The sequence below is a fragment of the Solea senegalensis genome, linkage group LG5, assembly GCF_019176455.1.
Source record: "Solea senegalensis isolate Sse05_10M linkage group LG5, IFAPA_SoseM_1, whole genome shotgun sequence".
NCBI lineage: Eukaryota > Metazoa > Chordata > Actinopteri > Pleuronectiformes > Soleidae > Solea > Solea senegalensis.
In genome coordinates this window covers 11,838,534-11,857,991 of record NC_058025.1, presented here as the reverse complement: position 1 = coordinate 11,857,991, position 19,458 = coordinate 11,838,534, and the positions used below count along the sequence as shown (strand labels likewise).

The 19,458-nt window shown below is 43.3% G+C and overlaps 2 protein-coding genes across 2 annotated transcripts; one reads left to right on the top strand and one right to left on the bottom strand.

Annotated features, from left to right (window-relative positions):
• The first annotated feature begins 3,047 nt into the window (after positions 1-3,047).
• smim15 (small integral membrane protein 15) lies at positions 3,048-4,970 on the top strand. Its single transcript, XM_044026336.1, has 2 exons — positions 3,048-3,112; positions 4,264-4,970. The coding sequence occupies exon 2, from the start codon at positions 4,295-4,297 to the stop codon at positions 4,517-4,519; it is 225 nt and encodes a 74-aa protein (XP_043882271.1). The 5' UTR covers positions 3,048-3,112; positions 4,264-4,294; the 3' UTR covers positions 4,520-4,970.
• A 436-nt stretch (positions 4,971-5,406) lies between these two features.
• Positions 5,407-19,444, bottom strand: ndufaf2 (NADH:ubiquinone oxidoreductase complex assembly factor 2). The gene is made up of 4 exons (XM_044026335.1): positions 19,252-19,444; positions 9,591-9,680; positions 8,553-8,593; positions 5,407-6,513 (listed from the first exon to the last, which is right to left on the bottom strand). Exons 1-4 carry the CDS (start codon positions 19,364-19,366, stop codon positions 6,271-6,273), a joined length of 489 nt encoding a protein of 162 aa, XP_043882270.1. The 5' UTR covers positions 19,367-19,444; the 3' UTR covers positions 5,407-6,270.
• Positions 19,445-19,458: the final 14 nt, after the last annotated feature.

Here is a 19,458-nt window from a genome sequence, read left to right as displayed (position 1 = left end):
CTTTACAGGCCACATGAAAAATAATGAACTTAATAAGATCATAATAACGCACAAGGAAAGACATTAGGGCACATTAAAAAATAAATCACAAGGACTGTATGTTGAGAGTTAAAAAGGATTTTCAAGTCACTCACGTGAAATATTAATGTTTATCTCCATTACAATAATAGAAATTCACCCATATTACCTTATTGTAAGTGCCTTTTATCACGATGAACACTGATATCCTGTATTGTCCCATCACTAGCCCCTTAAGATGTCTGCATCTCATCCCGTTCTTTGCTCTTAACTCCTTTTGGTAATTTAGTTCATCGACTTACAACAGAAAAGGCTAAATCAAATGATAATGGAAATCCTCTAGGACTAGCCAGACTAGTGGTTGTTCTCGTAATCATTATGATTCACACCACTAGTGGAGTTGGTTAACTATAAATTGTAGTGCTGTCATTTTATGGTCTCCCCCCTCTCCCCGCCTGCTGATAATAGTCCCATAGCTGGATCATGAAAAGCATATGGGAGATGTTTGCCATCAAGGCTTTCTTCCAGAAAAGCCTTTGCCCATGGTTAATGTTATGAAGAGGTCTATTTTAATCCAAACCACGATCTTTTCTTAAACCTAACCAAGTAGTTGTGTTGCCTAATCCTGACCAAGAAGTTTTGTTGGCTAAACTTAACTAAACTGCGAGCAAAAAACCAAAGCTTCTGCCAGGAAGGCCTTTTGACAGAAAGCCCTGAGGGCAAATTTTCCCCACAGCTCATGAAAAGGAGGCGCAGGAGGAGTTAGGGTGCGGCTGCATTGCCCACCGTCCGGATTCTCTCAGCCTGATGAGACATGTAGCAGAAGCTAATAATTATAATCACATAACAAAAAACCCACCAGATTGTGGATGTCTGTCTATAAAAGTTGACCAAAACTATGCTGGTAAACCAGAATGAGTGTTTGCAATGTGTTTGTCTTCTGCATGTGTTCCCAGCTGCCCCTGTCCTTCCTCTGTGAGAAGGTCTAAAAGGCTGGCCTTTGAACTGCACTGAAAGTGATCCATGCCGTATGGACAGAGCAGATGTGGCCTAACCTGATTTGGTTTCAATACTTCCCCACAGGAAGTTCACAAAGCCAGCAGGTCCTCCTTTGTTATGTTAGTCATCTTTCTCAGAGGGCCAGTGGAGCCTGTTGCTTTTTTTGCACTTATTGCCCTATCGTTTGCTTTATTCTCGAAGCAGTGCAGTCTCACACATGATCACCGTCTATGCCATGTAATACACAATAACAATGTGCACATTTATTAGTGCTACTTGCACCTTGTTTAGACTGCAGCCCAAATTGGATTTTTAAGAATATCCAGATTGTATCTAGCTTGATGTTTTTGGGTAGTCTAAACAGCTAAAAAACACATGAGATCTGATTTTTCCAAAGTTGATTCAAACCAAATATGGAGGTGGTTTCGAATGCGATTCTGATCAGATCTCTACAAATGTGTTTCAATCTGAACGCCTTGGTCGCTCAGATAGGATTTAAAAGTGTCTTCTGCGTCACTTGCAGTGCGACTCCATAGACCACAACGACGTAGATCCAAAGAGGCAGAAGTTAAGTTGTGTTGAACAATCGACACAGTAGAAGACAATAGTTTAACAAAAAACGGAAGACAACAACAGACTGTGGGTTAATGAGAAGATTGCGCCATTAAAGGCGGCACAACCGTAGCTCCCCGTAACCATTTGGGACAGAAACACAGGCACAGATTTCTGTCATCCAGTTTGTTCATTTTGTTTATACGACTTGTTTTTCCGGAGGCATGACCTGTAACTATAGAAATACATGTTGAAGACGAGACAAGACGATGTCAATATGGTCACATGCAGATCAGATCTGATCACTTGCAATATGTAGTGTGAACAGTTGGTCAGGAAGATTCAGATTCTGATTGGATATGCATATAAATCTGATTTGCGCTGCAGTCTAAACAAGTGTTGGGTTGCTTTATTGGGAGGTTCTTTACACCTCTTCTCTCTCTGTATGTGAGGATAGCCGTGATCCAAATGTCACGTCCGTGATGCGACATCATGTCAGACTCAGTTAGATAAGTATCATCTCACCCAGAGCTCTACAACACTAGAAGTTTATCTACAGAGACCATTAAAAAAATAGAAAAGGCTTGAAATAAAGTCAGTGAGGAAACCAGTCTATTGGCACACAAAAACAGCACAAAAGCAGAATGGTGGTTTGCGAAAATCACATTTGGAGTGACCGCAGTATAGTTTACCAGGATATTTAGCACATTAAGGATTATGTCAGCGTACAGTCAAGCAAACTAAGTTAATTTGTTATTATTTTTTTTCGCCATTTTTACCCTGTCAAGGATTTTATGTTGTTGGTTGCATTTGTGGCCGAAAGAGGGAATTGCTACATTTTGGTGGTAATGAGGGAAACTGAGTGGCCATAGCGGAGGTTTGCACACACACTACTCCTCATAGTTTAGATATATAAAGTTAATTTTAACACACAAATCCAGGCAAAATGAATCGTATTCATGAGGTGATGTAATTATGTAACCAACAGTTGTTTTTATTAATCCACCTGATTGGTATGTTCTTCTGTGAATAAAATGTCACAAAAATAATGAGGAATATCCATCATTACAATCATAAACCCAGGTGTATGACATTATAGCAAGACCTCTTCCTAGTCAGTGTCCTCATTTGGGTATCAGACTAGATTTGCTGACTTATCAAATATCTTTAATATAGTAAGACTTGTATTATGGTTAGTCATAATTTAGTTGTCTCTGCAATTAAAATGTGGATAGGACACATATCATTGTAAGATATGAGATAAATAAAGCTATCTTATCTTATCTTATCTGAAATGTTTTTCATTTTGACTATGAATACATACATATCCAGTCTGATTAAACTCACCAACAATGACAAAGCAGCTTGTTCTGGAGTTGGAGGGTTTATCAGTAATTCCAGTTTATAAGACTACAGTTACCATGTTGTATTTTAAGACTCATATCCAATCACAAGCCAGTGACGACCAGAAACCACACCCCTTCAGTGTACCGGAACAGGGAGGAGCTGTGACTGGTCGTCGTGGCTGTAAACAGTTATTACGGTAAGTTTATTTTACATTTAGCGTGAATTTACCTCCACTAACAACGCGTAACATATAGTTTCGATGTTGTGTCACATTTACTTTACTCCTGTCACGCTGTGAAGTCGAGTCAGTGCGCTTACTCGTTTGACTAAGGCCCGTCATGGAGGTGCAGAGGGGCTATGTAGCGATGCTAACGTTAGCAGAAATGAATATCTTTCATCGACATTTCAGGACAATACATCCAATAACAGTGTCAGACACTGTGCATTTGTTAACGTACTTATCGTGCATGTGTGTGGCTGTAGCTTGCGGTAAAGCAATACCTTGTGAATATACCGACCTACTATGTGTTAGCTGATGTGATACCAGTTAGCCAGTGGTCAGTCCTGTCAGCAGGTTTTATGAGAAACGGTGAGGATTCCAAGGAAGCAGCAATGAGAAAAGTTCCTGCGGTGGAAAAGGGGCCAACAACTCGCATATCTGTCCGGATTAACATAATAAAATCGATGATCGATTTGTTGTACTAGTGGGTGTTATTCTTATAAACAAAACCTGTTGAAAATGGTGTCTATGTAAGCTTTTTGAATAAATGATGCAACGTAAAACTAATGTTTCACTTCTTAGTCATCATCGGCTGATCAAATTGCACAAACTGAGCTCTTTGTTCCTCTAAACGGGACAGATACCCCTTTGAGTGTCAGTCAATATTTCTATATTCAGAATTATAATATTACCTATAATGTCTTTTGCTGCCTCCTGGGTCCCAAGTGTTGTGAATGAGTGTGCAGGACATCATGTTGACTTTATTTCCCTGAATCACACACATGCAATCAACCCCAATCTTTTATTCATTATTGGGAAAAACAATTCTTTGATCCTCAGTCATTTATATTTGATTCATTTGTTCATAAAGTGTCAGAGACTGGTAAAACATTGTAAAGCATTGCTTCCCAAACATTTAAATAATATTCTTTAAAGGAAGAAGAAAACACACACATTGAAACTGAACAATTGACTATCAAACCATTTGAGACTAATAATCATTTGGTTTTAGACCCAATGTCCTAACCTTATTAGGGATCCAAGCTGCTGACTAGTACTGGGAGCCAATTCATACACACCCCTCAATTCTGGCTGTTCACTGTTTTTGTTTCTGGTACTATCCTTAGGTCTGATTACTCCGCATCATTTCTGACCAAGATGATTGATGTTCGTGCATGGGCAGAGTATGTGGTGGAGTGGGCTGCCAAAGACCCCTATGGTTTCCTCACCACTGTCATCCTGGCTCTCACACCTCTTTTCATTGCCAGTGCACTGCTGTCCTGGAAACTGGCCAAGATGATAGAGGTCCGTGACCGGGAACAGAAGAAAAAGCAGAAACGGCAAGAAAACATAGCCAAGGCAAAAAGGACCAAGAAAGACTGAGTCTGTGGGGGGAAGTATAGGGTCAGTGGAAAAGGAGGAGTAACCACTGCACCAACACAATCCTCCCTATTCCAAATAATGACACGGTGCACTTCCTTGTCCCAGCCCTAATGTCATCGCAGGGCCACTATGCCCCATATCCGGGGTAGAGGGAGGAACACTGGCCCCACAGGCCTAATAGTGCTGAGACGGACAGTACTGCCCGGAGGAGGCTTGTTCCAGTGGGACTTAGGTCAGCAAGAGCACAGTGGTCATCTGTATGATGTTTCTATATAGAGATCTGCTGGTAATATTGTGCAGCTGTTGCAACACCTTGCATTCCACCATTAGCATCTCTGTTGTGCTGAATTGATGATGTAATGAGCATACTGGAACTTTTTCTCCAAGTCACTTGCAAAATATACAAATTATGACTTTCTAATAAAACCAGTTTTCATGATTGATAAGAAAATTGAATTTCTTTTTAGATTCACCAGTAAATATTATTCATAAATTGATGATTCATTGTACACGAGTCCTCATGTTGTATTATACACTACATCTAGTTAGAGGTTTTATTTTACTGATCGACAGTTTGTATTAAAGAACTTGCTATAGCATGAGCGCAAGTCACAAAAGGCCCTAATCCTGATCACAGCACGGGGAGATCACTTGTAAATTCAGGTAGAAAAAATGTAAAATGTCAATTTGTCGCCAAAGGTGCCTGTATTCAAATTTTCTCTAAAAAATATATTTATTGACTATGTTGGAAAAATAATTAACCATTCAAAAGTCCAGTGGGATGACTGTTTTTTACAGGCACTGTTATTCTAAGGACTTATGAGCCTGTAAAGAAGCAATTAGAACCAATAACTCCAGACAGGTGAACAAATGAACATAACAACATATTAGTTGACCCATTTTTTACTCATTCACCTCTTTAATCCTGGGATCCAGAGTGCTGTCATCTCCTGAGAGCATTTGCATGTGTAGGAAGAACATGTTCTTGGCTGAAAGATCCTAGTTCATAGCTTCTTTTTTTTGGATTTTGCAAGTCCTCATGCTGTTCCTTTTGGGCTCCTTTCTTCAGCAACTCTGCTGCCAACATGAACTCTAACCTCAGGGGATGGAACTTCATACTGTGGCAGATCAATTAGTTGCTAAACTGGTTGTGAGTTTGACCTATGACCCGTAGGCAGTAGGGGCCACCTGCGTAACACTGTATTGTAAATGTTACTGCAGTCGAATTGCACCACATTTAATTTAGAATTAGCACTTCATCCCAATAGTTTATACATTTTCACCAGATTTCACAACATCTAATTTTCAAAAACCTGTATTTTACAAGGAACAATCAACCAAATGAAATGCATTCTTCAGGTGCTATTACAACATTTAGCTTTGGCTCAATACGAGGTTTAATTGAATTGAATTACAGTTAGCATCCCTGCAACATTTGCAGTCAGTGTACACCTGAACAATTTCAACGTTCTGCTTCATTCAATTATTTTCATTACTTATAAAGTGAGAGATTAAAATGATCTTGTGTATACTATAGTATAATATATACTGAGGGACCAGAAAAGTAGAATGTAGACCTAAAAAAGGCATTGAAATAAATAGTTTTACTCTGAAACAATGCAGAATTATTTGAGACTTAAATGTGAGATGATTGTTTCGAAAATATTTCCATAAATGTTTGTGACAAATTGGTACTATTTATTGCAGGGCTTCTCCATTAGACTATTGTCAGTGTATACGAATGTCTTGGTCTATTTCTTGGCAGTGGGCATCCAGGAGCCGGGCTGAAATGTGTTTGCAGTGCTGGTGGGTTCCTCAGACATCTCCTCCTTGCCAAAGCTGGTGGTGGCTGCATGGCCTTTGGCTAAAGTCTTTACAGGAGTCGCCACCAGACCTTCCTGATACTCGTTAGCCTGAAGGGCCAGATCTTTCTCCTCCACCTCCTTGGCCTTCAGCTTGATTTGCTCCCTGTACGACACATTCTTCTGCAGCTCCTGTAAAACACACAGGTGGAAAACTATCAGGAACAGCCTCAAATTATTAAGTCAACCATTGACAATCATATCAAATTTTTTTGACCTTGGAATATAATCAGTTAACATGATATGGACACGTCTGACTAGCAGGGAGATGATGAGAGATGAAATAAAGTTAAAGATAATTCGGAGGTGTCACTGATATGTTTGTGGCCCAGGATAAATTGAGATCTGTTAATCAGCTCATAATTAATGCACGAGCAGTTCAGCCCTGAATGATGTCTCAGATTAAATTCATGCCATCATCTGCTACCTCTCTGTAAAGCACTTTTCATCCATGGAGGTCTGTGAGGGTATGGTGGTAAAAGATCAGGCTGTTTCCTCCCTGTGGTGAAGACATGTGGTCTAATGAATTCAAACATGGCAGAACGAGTTGTAGACAAACCTCCGGTTCAAGAGAGATAAGTCAAGATTTATTTTCTTCAAAGGAGAAGTGATTAGTGTGCTCTGTAACCAATGGACTAGGTGTACAAATGTAACTGTTCAAAAATAAGTGCGCTGGGTTTCAGAAAGAATGGACTCCTCCTTCTTTGGGCCACACACTTACCAATCACCCTTCTAGCTACAGGACACAACACAAGAGTAAACACGGCAGCACTGCTTGTCATTTATGAATGTATATTCATTTTTTTGGCCCACAATTTAAAATGAAAATGTCACAACATACCAAATGTGGTATATTAATGGTAGATGCCAACACTTGGATGTGTCACATCACCCGCACCCATGAGGTAGAAGTTTTCTGAAGATTTGACAAAATCTGAGTGGGGCTGCAAGATATTGCAGGAGTAAAGCCCAGATCATCAGCAGCTCACGAGTCAGAAGCAGAAAAGACATCAAGTTGCACTCTGCAGTTTCCGGGAACAAATAAATGGACGTGTCAAGCATGAAATAGGGTATTTGCTCGAAAAAGAACGCTGTTAACCTGTATTGGTCCACTAAACTCCGGTTAAAAGTGTAGTGCTTGGAACAGATGGGTAAACTAACGTGACAGGAGGCATGTGTAATATAAACAACCCTTCCAACTCATGGAAACAATAATAACCCGAGCATAGTCCACCAGTGGAATAGCTACCCACTCGAGACACAGCTAGTGTCCAGTGATGTTAGTCTCTCCCTAAAACGGGCAGCCAAAAGGGAAGGGAGGACTGGGCATAATGATGTTGTGTGTTGGAAGAACTGAGGGACTGGAAAAGAGAGGGAGAGAGCTGTGGCCAAAAAGCCCCGCTTTGGGGAGAGAGACAAACATACTGAGCTGCTTTTCCAGCCTGTTAATGACAGGATTTAATCCAATCAATTTATGTCAGCTTGGACTGGGAAGAGAGGGAGCGTGACAAGGGGTAGGGTAATGTGCTGGGAGTAAAGCCTTGGCCACATCAACACTGTCCAGCTGTCGATGGCAGCTATTGGGCAGAAGCAAGGCAGAAAATTGGAAGAGAATGTTCTGGCAATTGAGGCAGGGGATGGCATTGGCCACTGGCAGGGACAGAGGACAGAGAGACAGAGAGAGGGCCTGGGTATTGGCCTTCCAAAGGATTTCCTATAGGCCCACATTTCACTGGCCAAATAATTTCCAGCATTCTCACATTTACAGAGCAATAAACCCAGTGAGAGGTACACCAGGGGAAAAACTGCACTCCTTCACTATTCCCATCTTGGAGACTGCCAGAAATAAAACACAAAAAGGCGAGATGCAGGCTTCTGCTGGAAAAAAGAAAGTAAACTAGGACATAGTGTCAGTGAGCCCCTTGTTCGGAGGCTGTCTTTGCTCTCAGTCTTGCCATCAACGTACGTCTGCTGCTGTTTATTTTAACACCTGTCCCCCAAAGTTCCTGGATTCAGTTCGAAACTACAAGATAAAACGAATCAAAGCGTCTCTTTTATTCTGCCTTTGCTGCTTCTTTCCCTCCCATGTAGCCAGCCCCCTGGAGTCCAACCATCAGCACAGCAGGGAGGCTGGAAAGGGGGGAGAGTGGGTGACGATGACGACGACGTACCTCGATGGAGGGGGGTTCCTTCCTTCTGCCTCGGAGCCAAGCTGGAGGAGGAGGAGAGAGGAGAGAAAAAAAAGACCCAGTGAGAACACCCACACAAACATACGCTGCACAAACAAAAAGCTGCAGTCATATTTAAAGGCTGCAGCGATAGTACCACCGTGTTTCAGGGCACTGCACTATCTCAGCGTGCCTACTGAGTAAACCAGGGTTGTCGAGGGAGTGTATCCAGAAATGTTTTAGCTTCAATTCCCTTTAAAAACTATAGGGGAAAAAACACGTGAGATCATATCATCCAAGCCTGATGAGCTCAAAACACAAGAGCACGGCCGGAGAGTTCTACGTCTCACCAGAGAAAGTGTGGATCGGCTCTGATCTTTGAATTTGAATGTACACACTTTGTCATTCTCCATCAATACCCTGAGAGATGACAGACTGTGTCTGTCTGTCATCTCTCGCTCTCTCTCTCTCTGTCACTCTTTTCTTTTTTTTTTTCTTTTTTTAAGAACTCTATTTTGGCTGAGCTGGCTGCACAGCAGAGCAGGTTAAAGGCAGCCAGAAAGAGAGATAGCGAGACAGCGAGAAAGAGATTTCCTAACTCTCCCATCAGCTAGCACGGGGATTCTGGGCCTCTTTTATCCCTTTCTTATTTGCATCCTGATGAAAATGCATGAGGGATGGGGCATAGTAGGATGAGGGGTTTAAGGTGGATAAAGCCAGTCTGAGACAGAGAGAACAGTTTGTATCCACTTGTAAGAAATTTGAAACACAATTTTATGGTACGGTTGTATAACGCCAGCAGAAAGCGTCTTTGACAAACTCATGAATACACTTTTCCCCAACCCCCATCTCACAGCATGATGAAAATAAACATAAAAATCAGTGGATTAGCCAAGGCCCCAATACACGCAGTCATGAATCTATTCCTTTTTATTTTGTGCAGCACTTTGTATTCTCTGCTGGGAAGCTCTTTTGTTAACACTCTCATTTATCCATTTTAATGATAAAGTGTGCAACAGTGATGCTGCAGTCTACACTTACCGTCCCACTCTATCGGTATGCTGCCTTCTGTATATTCATACTCTGTAGCATTGGCTGCCTCTACCATTCGCTTGGCACGGACAACTCTTCCTGGAAAACCGCACACACACACACACCACACACACACACACACACACACACACAAAAAAAGAGGGAGACAAAAAGGCAGTGAGTGGGAGCTAGAGTTAGACAGAGATGCACAACAACGACGCATACAGATCGCAAAAAAACACACACAAAGAGGAGCAGACACAATGCTCTCCGTCTGTTGCCGTCAGACACACAGGCACACAAATACACAGAGGGATGACAGCGCTGTGACAGGCCATGGATGATTACCTCGTGGCCCTCGGGCCCTTCTCCTCAGATCTCACTGAGTGGCTCCAAATCTGGGCTAAGCCTTTATGCAAATGAGCCTCCCTTTAACCCAACCAACCACAGCCCCCCTCACCGGCAACCTCTTCCAATCACAGCGCACTGGCTAACAATGCCCTCCAAAATCAACATCAAGCCGAGCAGGAGACAAAAGAGGTCAGATATCACAGACAACAGGAGAGCTACGAGCAGCGAGGAATATTAAGTGCTCCTTTCCCTATCTGTATACAGCACAGCGCTCTCGAGCAGCAAAAGCCACCGCCAATTATTTTGGTAGGATCTGCTGATTAGGCAAGTTCGGTGTCGCACACAATGACATGAAGATGGAGGTGGAGAAGGTGGGGAGCAATGGAGAGTGATATAGACAGAACAAGAAAAAAAAACACAAAAAAAACCCCACAGTAGTTGAGTCGTTTCTTTGTGTGGTGCAAAAGAGCTACAGAGTGCAGTGTTTTAATAGTTTTTCCTCACAGGTAACCAGATGTCTGTCCATCGTTTCCATCCCTCTGTAAAATGATGAGCAAAGGAAGGAGGACGGAGGAGGGAGGGAGAGGGAGAGAGAGAGATGATGCATGGCAAACATGGCTAGCAGGAGAGAAATGGATGGGCAAGGAAAACAACACGCTCCAAAACACAGACAATCTGTCAAGATTCCATCACCATTTCTCTGCAGCTGACTGGACATGGACAAATGGAGGCAACCACCTCCATGCACACGGCTGACTGATGGCCTTAATGTTTACTTCAACCATAACAGATAGCTACGGCACTGGGATAAATGAATGACGGCACTCCATAAAGGCACTAAAGAGTGCTCTGTGTGGGAAGTCGTGTTGCTTTGCTTGTGCCTCCTCCACGAGCGGTGACTTCAATATTTTCGTTTGCCTTCTAAATAATTCCAATAAAGACAAGCCTGCTTGCAATTGTGCCTTGTTAGAATAATTCCTTTCCATACACCGTCGAGCCTCTATAGTAATCAGGTCAGCTAATTAGGCTACTATTGCTTTGGTTCCCACTAGATTGTCACTATAGGGCCTCACCGGCTCCAGCTCTGCAGCTTTAGCTTTCTGATATCCAGGTCTGGAAGACAAAAAAAGAAAAAAAACCTCACTGCATTATTTCGTTTTATATCTGCCTTAAAATGTCTTTTGAGAAGCAGTTACCCAGAAAGCAGCACAAAGGCAACTGCACGGAAGCAAAAGTCTATGTTCTCCAGGTGATGCTATGCTAATTATAAACAGATCATATCAATATTTGTGTTAAGTGTGGGCGGCAGCAGATCCAAATGGTACAATTATGATACAGTCCCCACAAGAAATGGGCTTAGCTACAGCTAATGCCTAACTAATAAGCATAAAGAGAGTCACCCACTTTTTCTTTTCGTCTCTCTCTCTCTCTCTCTCCGCTAGGTCGCATCTCACCCTCGCCACTCTTTCACACTCCCAACATGGCTCTGCTCTTGTCTTGCTGCTTTTGCAGCATGACTAAGCCCCTTCCACCATGGCTTTTATCCTTGGATTTGAATACCAAATCGACTATGTACATATATTTATGAAACACGGCCAATCCTCCCACCACATACACATTGGGAGGATGCACCACGGCCTGCTCTCATGGTAATTTCTGATCGGGGGGGAATATGCACATCAAGGCCATGCTGCTTCAACAAGAGACGCACAAAGGAAAACGCAGCAAATCTCCAAGAACAACCTTACATGACCTGTCGATTTTATTAAAAAAGAACACAATTAGTTTCTGTCTTCACCTAATGTAGCATACAGAATTAGCTGGCCTTGCACACCATTTGCATAGTGCTTTCATTACAAACTTTTCTTCTTTTTTTTAATCAAACATCCAACCAAAACACCTTAGAACAAGCCTATGTGTACTTTATGCAAGGACCTTGCTTTGCAGAGGCTGTAAATGTGCATTTCACATTTTGAAGCTACAAATTAAAATCAACAATAACTATATCCTTGCAGTCTTACCATCAGATGTCACCAATTCTTACACACCGGACCTTTAAAATGGGGAAAAGAAAGAAGCACTTTCAAATTAAAAGACTAGCATTATTAATAATATTGCAAATCCAAAAGTGCAAAGCAAACACAACAATGAGGCTTGCTGACGCCACACGTTTACTACGGCATGTCTTAAAGCCACACTGTATTTATTACTTATGTAGTTTGAAATCACGTATCAGCACAAAAACAAATTACTCTTATTTGAAATGAATTATTAATTTCCAATTATGAGAGAAGGAATTGCAAATCAACTCATTAGCATCAGCATATTCACTCTGATGAAGTGTATAAAGTTAGTGTCTGCTTATTCCGAGGACTGCACTTGACACAGTCATCAAGTCGAGCCTAAGCTATCTATCACAGTTCAGACCTTGGCTCTCGTTCTCCCCCCCATCATGGGGGAGAACGGGAGAGAGAGATGAAGGGTGTTAGGAGCTTTCAATCTCAGCAGGTACCCTTGTGACAGGTCTGCCTCCTCATCACTCACTAGGGGAAACCTACTTACCAGTCACACACGCACACCGACACACACACACACATACAACTGGCTAGAGAGCAGGCAGATTAACCTGAGGAACAGGAGCGAGGACACTGCCTCTTACCGTGAAGGACAAACGCAGCACTGCATTGAGGGAGGGGCCAGCGGCAGGAGAAATGAAATCCCACCACATAAATATTCATGAGCCATCTCACCTGTCTGAGCGCGACTCATCTGTGAGCCTGGCTCTGGAACCGGGGGTTGAAGGTAAGGAGACACAGAGGCAGGATGGGTGAGGGGTTGCCGTGGCAGCTAGATCGGGAGCCAATCAAACTGCAGGTATGCCTCTGCTTTCCCCCTTCTTTAGAATAAGACGTGATGCGCTCTGAGGGCTGCTCTTTGAACCCTGAACACACCCCACTAAACTCCATCACCTGCTCCAGCACGCACACACACACACACACACCACAAATCTCCTAACTTCACACATCAGCTCCCCGGTGAGTACTGCTGGGGGCGACCTGAGAGGTTTTTCACCTCCACAATGTCATTACAGGCGTCTTGTGCTGCATGTCTCGCTCACTCTTCACTTTTCAGCTGCAGTCGGTTCGTCCCGATTGCAGATGCAGATATGAGTGGGTAAACAAACGCACCGCAAACTCAGGAACGGAACGAGCTCCAACTGGTGGACTGGTGGTCTCATGCAACACACCGCCACCACAAATGTTTAACGCCACCACATTCACTTGCTCTCCAACAGATTGCCATGCAGCAGCACAGCATTCACTTCTCCCTCTCAATAGACAGCAAAAAGAGCAGCTTTCTTAAGTCTTTGTGTTTGTATGAGGTAAAGCGCTGGGGTTTGGAGGCCTGACGCTGTGGCGGGAACAAAAAGCCGTCCTGAAGCTGTGTGCCTATATGTGAGCCTGGCTTATTCCTCTCCAGCACAAAGCTCTACTAGGGAGAGATGCAGGGACCAGTATGAGCATGGTAATGGACAGCTTTATGAAGATGGAGTGATCCGATAAGCATCAGTGATACAATAGAAACCAGGTACCAGTGCTGAAACCCTCTCACCCTCTCCTCCTCCAATCTCTTTCTCTGGAAGAAAAAAAAATGGCGAGGATGTGTGAGGCCTGTAACCATGGTTACCCATTAGCCCAGAGTCTTGTGATGAGGTTTAGAGGGAAAAGGCCAGCCGTTGTTTTGCATCAGTTCTGGTGAGAGGAGGGGCTTAGACACAAAGTAGGCCTTCTGCTGCTGTTCGTTCCTTCCTTTTTTTTTAAATTCAGCCCTCATTCTGTTTGTCCCTGTTGCTGTTGATCCCGCTGAGGCTTGAGCAACTCACGGCAGAACAGAGGAGAATAATTCATATAGAAGTAATAACGTGCCGAAAAGAATACTCTGATTTCCCCTGTGTGTTACTTTTAACTAAACGCAGGCGCACTTGAGGGTGGAAGGGATACTTTAGACCCCTCTGCTTAAGACCACATATCCTCTTGAAGTCTCTCCCCTGTGCGATGGGTTATAGAAACAAAAAAAAAAGGAGTAACACAGGAAGTCAGCATCCATTGTGAGCCTGCGGAGTGGCTTGAACCCCCTCCCTGCTACCGACTCCTCTGAGGCCCATGCATGTGATGTCCATACACCAAGCTGTCCACCCCTTTCTGTTTACCTCCATCACGCTCATGCATCCCCCCCCTTCCGTTTCCTTGCTTCACACCTTCAGCCCCCCTGCTTTCTCGCTCTCCATTAACCTACCTCCACCTTCTCTCTCTACCCTTCTATCTGTCTGCCTGTTCCACCCACTCATTTCACCCTCTTTCTGTCAGAAGCCCTCCTTTCACATTCACTCTCTCCAGTCTTCCCCCACTCTATAATTTCACCCCATATGTCAGCATACCCCTTGTTCTTTGTCACTCACTTCCTTTACCCCACCTTCTTCTCCACCCTCAGTGAGTCTCTCTTGGCCATATCTGCCCCAATACTCCTAGCCTTATTTCTCTCTCTCTCTCTCCCTGCCGGTCTGCTTTATTAAAATATTCTGAATTGAATAAGCAGTGGAGGGCTCCAGGAGATGTCTGCTTGCATGTAAGTCTGTCTGTCAGTCTTCCTTGCTGAATTTCTGACAGACAAGGAGCCCCAAGGTGTCAAAACATCCGACTGGCCATCTGACCAAACAGAGACATTCATGCATTGGACAGTGAATCACATCTAAGCCAAATGGGGAAAAGTGAATTGGATTTATTTGCTGTCCATCACCGCTCACCAAACAGCAAATCGTTTTACAGGAGGCTGAAACAATAACGTTCAATTAAAATGTGCAGATTCTGAGGAGGATGGAGTTTGAAGTAGAGGATATATATATGTATATATATGTATATGTATATATATACATATATATATATATATATATATATATATATACGGCCTAAAGGTTAACTTTAGATTGGCCTGCTAAATACTTAAACCACAGGTGTTAGATCTTGGCTAATTTAAAATGTTCCACCGCAGGAAATGATTTGAGCTGGTTTCTCATTGGAGCATCTATCTTTTCAAATGCCTTTTTAATGAAGTAGTTACGCCACTTCATGGCGTTTCACTACACACACAAAACACACACTTGGCAACCAGACAGTGTACAGAAAGATGAGCTAAACCCACTTGGTTTTCCTATAATGATTCAACAACCTTCATTTAAACCCCATGCATTGCAAAGCTGCTGATCAATTAACGTGATTTACTGTGGTAGCGCTGGACATCGCCGTTCCATAGCAAACCCCGACTTGGTGTTCTACTGTAGGATAGACCTTCCTTCATCACTCCCTTGGGGTGGCTTGTGGCAGAGTAAACAGCCATTTGGACCCTCGTCCCCCTCTCCGCTGTGACTCTTTTCATGGAAATATGTGGCTTGAATCAACGCTCTGATGACACACAGCCATCTGTTGTTGTGTTAAGTGTGTTAGGGCATGAAGTGGAGGGAAAACACACAGTCGCTGATTTTTTAATTCAAAGCAGATAAACACACACACACACACACACACAAGATAATGTGTTGACACGCAGACACATATGCACACACTAACGCAAAAGCGCACAAACACAACTGTTCCTTTAGTCCCCCAAAGTTGCCCATCATGAAATAGCAGAGCTGAGGCCTTTTCAGATTTTTCACTTCACAGAGCAGAGCCGGGGAATCAAATAAATAATAGACAAAAGAGAGGGGGGATAGTGATAGGACGACAAGTCATCGCATCCTTTCTCCACAACAGCATGGCACACCTCTAAAGAACCCCTGAATCTCTTCCATTCTCCACACAGTAGAGAGGACCATTAGATTAAAACTGCATGGCACACACTGTTAATATGAATAGTGCTAAAAATACATCCTTTTCACTAAGACATGAAAGGAAACTGCCTTTCCCCTGTCCAGTATTGAGTTGCCATTGATTCCAAGACAAAGGCTACATCTCCTCAAAGAGGTAAGAAAAATAGCAATCATACAGGCAATTATTTTCAAATGTGCCTGCAGCGGCCGATAATGTCAGTGTGCCTCTCTTCTTAAATAAAGGGAGGGAAGGCAGGCGTCAAAGCTGCAGGCCCACTGCTGAAGACGAATGAGCTCATCCACAGAATGCTTTCCTTTCATCTGGGCAGCATGACATGGCGCCCCATGCAGTGTGAGGCAGAGCTGGGCCTGGGGGACAGATGCACACAGAAAGAGAGAGAAAAATATAGAAGCATAGCTCTATGAAGCCAACACCAAAGCAGAGGCCTTCTGAAGACCAGTGTCCATATAACCAGTGGATTTCTCTGGTGTCCTGTCGTAGAAAACAATCAGTGCAGCTCCGTGGCCTACTGCAGTGCGCAGCAGGCCTCCATAACCGGACCTCTTCTGCAGACAGCTACAGAATCCCTTTCATTTTGATACAGAGAGGGGAACAAAGCATACTGCTCGACCTGACACTAAACACTAATAAAGTGCTCCAGTGTTTCAAATAGAAATCTTTACTGACTGGTTTCAAAGAAGGAAAATCAAGACGCAGCAATGAAGGACAGGGGAAAACAGACCGACTGGACGCAAATAAGGAGCGAATGTCATGATCTTCTCTCTCAGTCATCTCATCCCACCCCAGCTCACCAGCCCCCCCTTCTCATCACCTTCCAGCCACTCCCTCCTCATCAGCTCAACTCCACTCACCTGTTCACAGCAGCTGCACCTGATCACTAATCAGCCCACTATATATACTCCTCTCCACCATGCAGTCGCTGCCAGATTGTTCTATGTCATTTGCACTAGTTTCTCCAGTGTTTTTTGGACCGATTCCCTGGTTTCGACCCTGCCTGTTCTGTTTCTGTTCCGGTGGTCGACTCTGCCTTCTGCCCCCGACAACGGATTCTACCTGCTCTCTCCCAGTTTCCCCCTGCAAGGTTTTCTCTGAACTTTCGCTGAACGTTGTGGTAAATAAAAGTCATTACCAACTGTCTGCCTGCCTCCGTGTACTGGCATGTGGGTCCTCCCCCTGACCCGTTACAGTCAAACTAAGAAGAGATGACTATAATCTGATAAAACCTCAAAAACAAGGAGCTGTATCCTTCTATTTTCTTTGTACAGGCGACCATTGGCATCCCCATATGTTGCCTTCCACTATCAAAACTGCTTATATGCCCCAGTTTTCTAAAGTTCATCAAATGAAAGAGGTAGAAAACAGGAGCAGAAAAGTGTGGCTAAAGGTAGAAGTGAGCACTGGGAATGGTCAAGTAAATATAGGAAGTGAGCAGAGAGAGAGAGAGATGGGGAGAGAAAAGGAGAAAAACTCCTCACCTACATTAAACACTACTCATGTGCTGCAGTGGAAAGCCCTGCGGTCCATGCCTTGAGGCCCTGAGCCCACGCTTGGCCTATCAGTTTAAGATCAAAAAGAGCTTGCTTTAGCAAGACATATGGACTGAATAATGCATCTGTTTTATTTCTACAGGGCTGGGTCGAGTGAGTGGCATAAAAACACACACAATGTGTATACCGTATATTTCTACGAGCTTCTTATGACTTTGTACATAATGCTTGTATGGCATTCGTGAGTGTGTTTGTTTGGGACTAATGTTTCGACAGGCCAACCAGCCTCTCCACTGTGTCAATCACTGTGATTGTACAGTGAATAAAGGAGCCTGTAGTGTGCTGGAAAATGGGCTTCTGTGATGTCTCATTTGAATAGTCTGACAGCCAAGGGTGGAGGAGTAGCCTTGTAATGAATTATAAATACGAGGTGGGCACAAGTTTCCCCGCAAACTGCTGAGAAAAGGTGAAGCACAAAGTCAAGTTTGGTCAGAAAGAATCCCCGGACTGCAGTCTGCCAGAGGTTGGTCCCTCTCCAGATAATAAAAAAACACCGTGATATTTCATCCTATGTATGTCAAAGGTGTACTTTATTTGTCTTGTGTAATGTGGCACCAAGACAGGGAGACAAACACAAGAGGACATGGGTGGAATTTAACCCTTAGTTACCAATAAGCCAAAAGTCCATGGCTTGTTAACCAGCAGCGTCACGTGTAGAGCAGACACAGGTTGTGCTCTTTGACCTGTGACCCATGATCTGTGGCTTATAGTCTGAGTAGAACCCTTGGGATGATGGGAGTGATATATCAAGCCTGGATACTAATTAATTACAGTAAGAATGACAGGACCCTTACCCTTATTGCTTCAGTAAATTGTTCCCCAGAGTTAATGTGCAGTTATACATATGACATAATCACATGAAATGTTTTTATTGTCACTTGGTAAGCAAAAGAGGGGTATGTCATTACACCCCCAAACCTCTGTTACTTTCTGCAGAGATCCAACATCCAGGCCAACATCTTCCATAACTAAACAGAACGCACTTCTCTGAGACACTCACTGATGAAGGACTCACAGAGAGTGAGCCTCAGCATCAAATCTGCAAGGCCGCCGAGCACGACCTTGGCCTCCTATCAGTCAGAGAGTGTGAAGGACACCATTGGTATCCCACCATGGATTAGCCCGATGACATAGATAGTTCTGCTGCTTGGCTTGAGCATTACATACTGTTTGCCATGTCTCAGCAGGGATATGTGACCTCCTTTTAAATCCTCCTCATCATCATCATTATCCGTGCTCCCGATCTCCAACACTATTCAGTCAATTTCAACAACTCGTACATCATAACATTCAGATCATTCAGAAAATTATTGATACCATGTCAAACTTTTTCTGATTTTATACTTTTATTTGGAAACATTTCACTTTTTTTCTGCAGATTTTCTTCATAGGGACATGAATGGAGAGGGCAGCCCAAAGGCAGGTAGATCACAAACAGATCAGAGGCATGAGTAGTCATTACTGAATGTCAAGAAATACACTGACACTTGTAGGACGAGCTGTATTAAAAACAGACATGATTTAATACACCACAATGAAATACTAATAGTGAGGCTACCATCTAGTGGCAGGATCAGAATACCACGAGAGCTGAAGGGGTGAAGGTAAAGACGCATAGAAGCAAATGAAGCATAATACAGAGTATGTAGCTGTATTGTCAAGTGTGTTGCAACTGGAATTAAATGTGTGAAAATATAAAGTGATGTAGCAGTTAAGTCAAGGCAGGGAACCCAACCACAACCTGCATAAATAAAATAAAGCGTTAGGGACACAATAGATACGTGTGATAACTGCTTTGTGAATGTATCGTCATCAGTGTATAGGTGTTATGGTTGTACACATAAAAACCACAACTAGGATTGTAAGTTGCTATTATATATTACATACCCGTCCATGTCTTCTGTTCTGGGATCAAGGTATATCTGTTCCCCAAGTGATCTGTCCCGACGTGTTCGCGAACTAGTCCAAACGTCCGCCGAATAGCTGCAGTGATTCGGCTCATGTTGACAGAGTAACCCAAAGATTTTTGGGGTAAATAGTATTTGTCCTGCTCTCTGCCCTGTCTGCCCTCTCACTGACGCGTTTACGCAAGTG